This window comes from Nanorana parkeri, unplaced genomic scaffold (genome assembly GCF_000935625.1).
Source record: "Nanorana parkeri isolate BGI_ZX_2015 unplaced genomic scaffold, ASM93562v1 scaffold2599, whole genome shotgun sequence".
NCBI classification, from domain to species: Eukaryota; Metazoa; Chordata; class Amphibia; order Anura; family Dicroglossidae; genus Nanorana; species Nanorana parkeri.
The window spans coordinates 85,076-94,201 of record NW_017308867.1 but is presented as its reverse complement, the minus strand read 5'-3'; the positions used below and the strand labels follow the sequence as shown (position 1 = coordinate 94,201).

General features: G+C 45.5%; 1 protein-coding gene across 1 annotated transcript; it reads left to right on the top strand.

The window, feature by feature from the left end:
• The first annotated feature begins 443 nt into the window (after nt 1-443).
• LOC108801988 lies at nt 444-8,766 on the top strand. Its single transcript, XM_018573894.1, has 4 exons — nt 444-714; nt 2,195-2,413; nt 2,523-2,563; nt 8,674-8,766. The coding sequence occupies exons 1-4, from the start codon at nt 444-446 to the stop codon at nt 8,764-8,766; spliced, it is 624 nt and encodes a 207-aa protein (XP_018429396.1).
• Nucleotides 8,767-9,126: the final 360 nt, after the last annotated feature.

Below are 9,126 nucleotides of genomic sequence, written 5' to 3'. Positions count from 1 at the left end.
GACACAACTGTTCCCAAGAACCACTTGCACTCCTTATGGTCTGCAACCTTCCAATGGTGGTGGTGCTCTGGTGATCACATGGATGGCGCCGTGCAAAACTCAGAATAGTCTCAACAGGTCACTGGCACACACAGAGATGAATTCAATATCTCTTAGATATGTTTATTGAAGAATGTCACGACATGTCATTAGAAGCTGAAGCCAGCGTTTTGGGACCCTTCATCAGAGCGACATAGTGACAACACTAGAGATATTGAATTCATCTGTGTGTGTGCCGGTGACCTGTTGAGACTATTCAGAGCTGGAAACACACACACCTCAATCCACTCTAATGAACAGAGATCTGGATTGATATCGGGTAAAAAATAGAATACGCTGAAATGAATGTTAATAATGTAATAAATGTTATCAGATAAAGACTTATGGCTGTCGGATAATTTCAGATGACAAGAATAAAGGTGGCGATCTGCTCCAGAGACAGTGAAGAGAATTATAATTGGCTAAAAGATTTCCTGGAGAAGAGAATGTGTAGGAAAACGAAGATCGAGGTCCATCCTGTCTACATAACCAACAACACTTCTCAGTTCTATAAAGAGGTCTCCGGTTATCACTTCGCCATCCTGTATCACACCAAGAAGCGCGGGAGGATAAATATCACCAACGTCACCGACTCGCTCTATGACCAGGAGCTGCAACATCTTTCTGGCAAGTTTGGTAAGTAATAGATGTTTATTTTCTATACATATTAAAGGAGAACTCAAACCTTTGGATGAACCAACCGGTTTTAGTTGGAAATTAATCAACATATTATATTGTGTAACATTTCAATAATCTAGGAAAGTCCATAAAGATAGCTGAGCTCGGCCCACACTCATCTTGTCTTGGGTGGAGTATGGGAGGGTCAGGATCTCTGTCAAGTTTTACTGATTTCTATATCTCCATTGGGGAGATAGTCCTTCACTTCCTGCTGTTATCTCATGAGACAGAAGAATCTTTCCCCCGTGGACACAGGCTGCTATGAAAGATCTTGATGATAGAATGGGGATAGTTTAGAACCTCGGTCAGGGTTTTGTTGGCAGTTGTGCTCTTGTTGACGGTGTTTCCATTCTTACTTGACTCTGTTGTACACTGAGTGTCCAGATTATTATGACCCCCCATCAGTACTTCGTTGGGCCGCCTCGTGACTCCACGAGATGATGAAAGGCGATGCGAGGAATCTGACACGGCACTGTTGCCCTTCTGTTGTCTTGTTAAATCCTGGACAGGTAGTGTAAGAGATGGGATATCCCTACAGGGGACACAAAACTGCAAAACCCTTAGGTTCTCATGCCTCCTTACCCTTTCTAAAATGTTACCAAAAAACTTTTTGCTGGAGTTTTACCTCCCATCAGATACTGTACATGCCTTTGGTGTGTGGATCCGAATTGTAGAAGCTGTACCCAAAAAAAGGCAAGGGGAGGGCAAAGTATTATTCACACACATTGCCTGTTGTTGATCTTTTCCCAATTACTGACTTACCTGGACTTGTTCTTTAATGTGTCTATGTGTGAAGGAAGCCATCTTGGCAGAGGGAGGGCTTTGCTTGTTCATGGCAGAGCTGCCTCATCCCCCCTCCCTGATGACAGCAGAAGCAGGGAGATTCTTATACTGCAGGTCCGTTAATACAGCTTCCTCTCCAGCAAGCAGAACAGTGATTAGCACAGCAGTGACATCACCAAATTTGAAATCTGACTCCACATTTGGTGAGACTAGAGGTCGGGGCAGCAGTGCATTAGATGATCTCACACTGCTATCTTTGTCCCTCATTGGCGATTCTTCCAGAGTGTGGATCAGCGATTTAATGTTTCAGTCTGAGCCTGCCAACAACCAGTCTTTGTTGCAGCTCCTCGTCATGACATCATCACGCCACTTCAGTCTTCTGCAGCCTAAGAAGATTCCACCACTGGACAGCCAATAAGAAGTGTCTACATCACCCATCTGCAGTCCAGAAAAAAGATTTGATACCCCGTAAATGATGTGACCACACTGAGAATTTGGAGATATTAGTGTTTTTTGAGTTCTAATATTATGGAGGGATTAGCTAAGCGTGGGTCCTGGTCGGATATAAGCTTTAAACCAAGTAGTACCTAACAGGTGACCACACATCACTTCATCCCATATGCAGCTGAACAATAGATTCTCCTTTTCCTTCAAGGACGGAATCATGTTGCTGTGGTGGTTGACGATCTGGAGAGCAGTGATCACAGAGAGAAGGAGATAATTATAAATGGACAGCCAGATCTGAAGAAACATGCTGGGGAAGTATTCCTCTTCACCGAGCGAGATAAAGATTCCACCGAAGAACGTCTGATAGAAATGAGAGACAAAACGATGAAAAGCAAACTGAAAGCATTACGGAAGTACATTAAGAAAAGTATGTAAAATCTGTATACCCCACAAAGTGCACAAACTATATACTGCACATATACGCATGTACTAACAATAGGTGTAATACCACTCTCTTATTTTAATTTTCATTCCAGGCAAGGGAAGAACATTTATTTTTAAAAGGATAAAAGACAAGGTAAGATGTGACTTCTCAGCACACAGTACCGCCCTCCTCCATTCCAATTCTACTGTACAGGGGATTACAGGGGGACGGTACCAGGTCTGATATAAGCATTTTATATTATTTAAAAGACTTTTTGTTTTTTAAATGAATACATTGTTGCATGATTTGTTGTTTTTCATGTCCGCCTGGAGTTCAGCTTTAGGGTCATGTCGCAACTGTGATCCTGTCACTGGCGCAGGGCCGTCTTTATTGTGGGGCAAAAGGGGCAGTTGTCCCAGTCATTGTTGTGGGGTCCAGAGCAGCTGCCCCTTGAGCCCACAGAAGATATACACGCTGCACCACTGGAGAAACTACCAGGGTGGAAGTGGTTGCATGTGCGACCAGGCTCTTGCATTCTGCCACTTGGGGGGACACGAAAGAGAAAACTCTTCATGAAGTACTGGGTGCTGTGGAGGAACCTCAGCACTGTGCCCAGTGTAAGATGCCGGTCTGCTACCAGTGCCTGGATGAGGGAAAGCATGGCAGTCATGAAGTAAAGGCGCTCAGGGTGGAAGCTGCACAAGGTGGGTGAGGGGTGCATTGGGGTGGAGGGTGATTAGGTGCCAATTTAAAGACCAGTGCCACTATACTGCAGGAAGGGTACCACTAGGAATACTCGTATACTTGGTTTCAGGGTTATGGTTTCTTGCATCGGGGTGTGGTAGGGAGGGCTTTCATGGTTTCTTGCATCAGGGCCCTGAGGTTTACACCACTGTGCAGGACTGTTCTTTTTATGGGGATCAAGTAGTGTTGCTCCACACTGTGACTGCATGACATCTCATGTGGGGTCACATCTTACACGCTGTCACGTATCCCTCTGATGGGTGGAGAAACTGCATTGCAGGACAGGGTGGGTAGGGGGTGGGGCATGGCAGGGGCAGGAAGTGCGCAAGAAAATGTTAGCCCAAGGTCCAATCAATATTAAAGGAGAACTATGGGGTAAGTGTTTTCCCCATAGTTCTCCTCAGGGTCAGGGGAGGACATAAACTAGCATCCTCCCGTGACCCAAAGCTCAGTATATAGGGAGCTACAGCTCGCGGTATACTGAGACCGTCAAAGCCGGGACGGATCCCGACACTGTCGAGATCCACCCAGCTGCGTGAGTGACAGCTGGCTCTGCCTATCTAGAGGCAGAGCCAGCTGTACCCGCCCCCTCCCCCGTGCGTTCCTCCAGTCAGTGCTGGACGATCGGAGTGGGGAATCCCTGCAGAGAGCCGTGAGTGACAGTCACCGCTCTCTGCAGGGAGATCATCGAGAAGTGAGCGAGCGACAGTATGTGTTCGCTCACTTCCCGATCTATTGAGCCGACGTGTGACAATTTCATTGTCACCCGTCCGCTCGAACTATGAGGATGAGTGAAAATCACTCGCCTCATAGTTCTCCTTTAAAGACGGCCCTGCACTGGTGACAATTCGCCAGCAACAAATTTCTGTATACAGGGCAGAGAAAACTCTCATCTGTCTCCATTGTATGATCACCTTTCTGGTAGAATGAGTCAGGTGTCACTCTCTCACTGACAGATGTGCTGCAAGAACACCAGCAATGGATGGGCACCTCACTCACCTTGCCTTCGAGGAAGTGACAACATGAGCACAGATGTATATTTCTCTGCCCTGTAGTACCCTGTGTACAACTCACCAGATACAGGATCACAAATGAGGCCATGGCCCTGACGGTGGTTTCCAGATCCACTTAGGATAATACATTTATTCTCACCCCTTATAAATCTAACGTGCAGCTTTTCTGTTCTACAGGATAAAAAAAAAAAAAGAATGAAGAAAGAAAAGTCTTAAGATCACTGAGGTGTTGGGAAGAATACGTGTTCTCTGTTGAATCCCCCAGATTGTAACAGTTAGTTATGGAATACTGCAACCTCCAATCTTCTCCATATAAAAGAATACAAAGTATATCGTCCCCTATCATAAGAATAATATATTATCACATATCAGGTGTCCCTGTTCATAAAATCTTTATCTGTCTCTTGGTATCAGATGTGACCAGACTGATGGTCCGGCCTGACTACAATATCGATTTTACAATATCTGTGAATGATTTGGGTTGTAATATATGACACGAAAAACAATCAATCGGCTGCTCCTACCAATGGTATCTTCCCAATCTCATACACAACGGTTTGTCCGATCTCTCTGCCATTGCCGACACTTTGGGTATTTGCATCCCAGATGGGCCAATATTACGTCCACCAGTTCAATGGGGAACAGACATTCATAAAGTGACAAATAGACATTTAATCCAAAACTGATCTATAAGGTTCACTTGTTAATGTCTCTAAACATGATTAACCCTTTCTGCAGTACCTCACATTTGCCAATTCTTCACTTCAAGAGGGTGATTGAATATGGGTTCACCCAGCGTATAGTTGGGTGAAAAACATTCATGCAGCATTACAGCTGCTAGATACAGCGCAGGAGCATTAGAATTCCTACTCTCCTCCTCTCCACCTATCAAATGTAATGCCACACAAATAGTGTTCACCCAACAATATGATTGGGGAACCTGTTTTAGGCCCCATTCACACTGAGCGGATTGCCGCGCGATTTCCGCCGTGATACTTTGCATTTTTGCCGCACTATATCGCGAGAAGTCGCCGGTCAATGATTTTCATTGGAGCGGTCTTAATGTACAGCTCCATGTCACCCGTTGCTCGTCGTGGCTGCAGGACCCTTTTTTCGGCGGATGTCGCGCAATTTTTCTATTTATTAATGCAGCCCGACGGCGAAGGTCGCGCTAACGTCGCTGGAATGTCGCCCCGAGCAGTCCCGCTATCTCGGCTGCGCGGATCCGCTTCTAAAGTATGTCGCTTAGTGTGAATGGGGCCTTAAAGTAAAACTAAACTCCGGAATTAAATCTTAAAAATACATTCAAGAACCTTCACTATTAACAACAATGTATCTTATTTGTGTATCACTCGGCTGTAGATCCTCCAATCATCTTTGACACTGTCCTTCCTTCTGGAGGGGGGCTACGTCTGTTCCCCATGGTCCCTGTGTGTGTTGTAAAGTAGTCACCACTCCAAGCTCACTTCCGGGATGGACTACAATCTCATGTTTAGTTTATGAATTTGTATTGAGATTGTAGTCCATCCCTGGAGTGAGCTTGGAGTGGTGACTACTTTACAACACACACAGGTACCATGGGGAACAAAAGTAGCCCCTCTCCAGAAGGAAGGACAGTGTCAGAGATGATTGGAGGATCTACAGCCGAGTGATACACAAATAAGATACATTGTTGCTCAGAGTTCAGGGACTTGAATGTATTTTTAGGATTTAACTCCGGAGTTTAGTGTCACTTTAAGCTGGCCATGCACATACATGCCATTGACACTCTTCCAAATGTGCCAATTGTATCCATAGTGGTGTAGTGGTTAGCACTTCTGCCTTGCAGCACTGGGGGTCCCGCTTCAAACCATGGTCAGGTCATTGTCTACAAGGAGTTTGCATGTTCTCCCTGTGCTTGCGTGGGTTTCCTCCTGGGTACACCGGTTTTCTCCCTCTATCGCCTTCAGCCCTTTATTCCCCCCCTTCTCTCTCTCTCCTCTTGTATTCTGTCCATATTAGAGATTCCCATCTGCTGCATTTTCAGGCACATCTACTGCAGTCTGTACACAGATCATTTTTATACAAGCAGGGGCGTAACTAGAAATCGCAGGGCCCCATAGCAAAATGTTGTATGGGGCCCTGTGACTCATGCAGATCCCATGCAGCTCACCTGAGGGTGACCCTGCGGAGCCCACCATAGACTCTCTTGGGTAGGCTCTGCAGGGTCACCCTCAGGTGGGCTGGTCACACTCCTTACCTGTCCGCCTGCTCTTCCTGCACGATCGCTGATGGTCCTGCCTCTTCCTCGGTCGCCGGGCCCGCCTCCTTCTCCGTCACCGGGCCCCGCCTCCTCCTCTGCTGCCGACCACGGGCCCTGCCTCCTCCTCCACTGCCGGGTCCAGCCTGCTCTACCGCCGCTGCTGGCTCTCATTGACTGCGCAGCGGCTGTGAGAAGAACGCGCTGCTGCACAGATCACTGTCAGTGATCTCAACAGCAGCGCTTTCTTCTCACAGCCGCCAGTGAAAGCCACCAGCAGAGGATGCCATAGCGACCCAGGCGGCCCGCATGGCATCTGGCCCGGACCCACCGTGCCCCGGGCCCCATAACGGCCGCCTGAGTCGCTATGGTGATTGTTACGCCACTGTATACAAGACTTTGTGTATCACAATGTTATCAATAATTACCTTCCCATTGTATTCTGTATCCTTTGTTTGTGTTTTTTGTTATTTTTAAAAAGCAATAAAGTGCCTAAAAAACCCCAACAATGATTTTCTGCTTTTACTCCCTTTTGGTCTGATAATACTGAACTCCGGCCTCACCTCTTTTTTCCTCTCCACACTTGTAACAATCAGGAGGAGATATTATATGTGTACATCACACTTCAGCTTTCAATATACCACTGAAAGTGTTTTGTAATATCTGTTCAATAAGTGCAAAAAATACTTGTTGGTCTGTCGGACATCTTGTGAGCTGATAACTTCCTGTGCTGCACCGTTATCAGTTACATTGTTCCCAGATATCTCGAAAGGCTACAGAACTCCGCTATCTATGGGAAGAAGAGGAAAGAGGGAATGTTTGTAGTCCTTACTCTGGGGTGACAACACTGCTTCTCCATAGAGCCGAGAGAAAGAAGTACAGCAGCCTGTGAGTGGTGGACAACATTTTCACTCAACTGCTTCTCCATAGATACAGTAGGGTGAATGAGCGTTGTAACCTGAGGACAGGAAGTGTGTTACTGGCAGGATCACCAGGTGAAGATAAAGGAAAAAAGCCTGGAAAACACAACTAATGCAGTCACCACATCATGGGACTGTTAAGCTGCAATAAATGAAATTTTTGTTTCGCAGCGCTGAATACTGAAAAATGGCCTGGATGGGAAGGGGGTTTAACACCGCGGATGTCAACTGGTTAAAGCTAAACTCCAGCTATAAAAATGTATAAATACTTACATTGGTCCAGCTTGGCAAAGTCTAAGTATATATATGATCCCTGGTGGGGCTACGGGGATGCTGGAATACACTGTACTACCGCAGCAACATCCGGGCCCTGGTACTGCCGACGTGCTGATCGACTTTCCTCTGCAGTGAAAACACTTGGGGTCACTTGCTCAGCACAGCGGCCATTCAATGAACACCTAGTAATTTTTATTAATGAATACTAGTTGTTCTCATAGTGGACAAGAACAAGTGACATTACCACCCCTTCTCCAATCAGAGAACACCTGGTACAGTGTGGCTACTACACTGTTTTGCTGCATCCTAATGGCCCTACCAGGAATTGTACTAATATTGTGCCAAGCTGGACCTATGTAGGTATATAGACATTATTACAGCTAGAGCTTGAAAGATGTCAGCGCTTCACAATATGGCCACCTTGTTATGTGTAGACTTGTGCGCCGTCAAAAAATGAGTTCTGTTTCGTTTCGTAAAATCCGTTATTTCGTATTTCGTAATTCGTGTCAAAACTCAATTCGGATTCGTACGAAATACGAAATTTCGTTACTGGCTGTTATAGTTTTGTAACTGTACGAACATTCGTTATGATGACGTTAAAAAGCAAAATACCTTTGTTAATATCGGAGTCGATGTGGTAGTTGTTTTTTTAATCCGAAATACGAATTCCGTTAACGGATTCCGGATCCGAATTTCGTATTTTAAAAAAAACCTACCATCAACTCCAATATAAATGTACTTTGCTTTTTACCTTCAATACAATGTATTTTCGTAACGGAACGAAATTCCGTAATGGAATTTCGTATTTCCTGCCTGTATTGCAATGCAACTCTCAGCAGCAGAAGAGAAAACCTGATTGGTCAACCAAAACGAATGTTTGCAGTATTTCCATGAAATATCAGAGAATTGTTCCTGGAATGTAGCTGTCTATAGAAATAAGGAAATGAAATACCACATGCTATCTTCAAAACTGTTTATCTGTATGTACCTGTCACCTTTGTATCAGGGCTCCACCTTCCCATCTCACAGACCTTGCACAAAACATAACCTGTGTGTTATTCTGCGTGACAGAGAGATCAAAACTCTGCCTTCCATGTGTGTTCCCGGAGGATGACGGCCCAGGAAAACGAGGGCCCGGGATTTACAGATTTGGACTTGTGGTAATGACATCCTCTGGACACCAAATCAAAGAGGATGTCAGAGACAAATCCCAGGATCTGCATGGAAGTTCACAAGTCTCTTTAAGACTCAGAGGGACTCCTATCTAAGAAGCCTCAGAGGTAGGTTTTAGTGGAGCAGAGTCACCCAGAAGAGCTAAGATGGAAGCCTCACTTGGTGACAATAAAAAGACATCGAAAATTAAAGTGGTCTCTGGAAAAGAAAAGAAAGATCGTAAGAAAGAAGAGAAACATCGAAAGCTTGCCAAGAAAGAGCAAAAAGTGATATCTTCACCCAAACCTCAGCAACAACGGGGAAGCCAGACCCCTGAACTAGAGAAGACAGGAGTGGCTCAGCGAGGTGAAG

What these genes read in the sequence shown, in the direction of transcription:
- LOC108801988 (XM_018573894.1), top strand. Translation starts at nt 444, where the DNA reads ATGACAAGAATAAAGGTGGCGATCTGCTCCAGAGACAGTGAAGAGAAT. An exon ending in ACATCTTTCTGGCAAGTTTG is followed by an intron (nt 715 to 2,194) that starts GTAAGTAATAGA and finishes TTTTCCTTCAAG; the next exon opens with GACGGAATCATGTTGCTGTG. An exon ending in TTAAAAGGATAAAAGACAAG is followed by an intron (nt 2,564 to 8,673) that starts GTAAGATGTGAC and finishes TCTGCGTGACAG; the next exon opens with AGAGATCAAAACTCTGCCTT.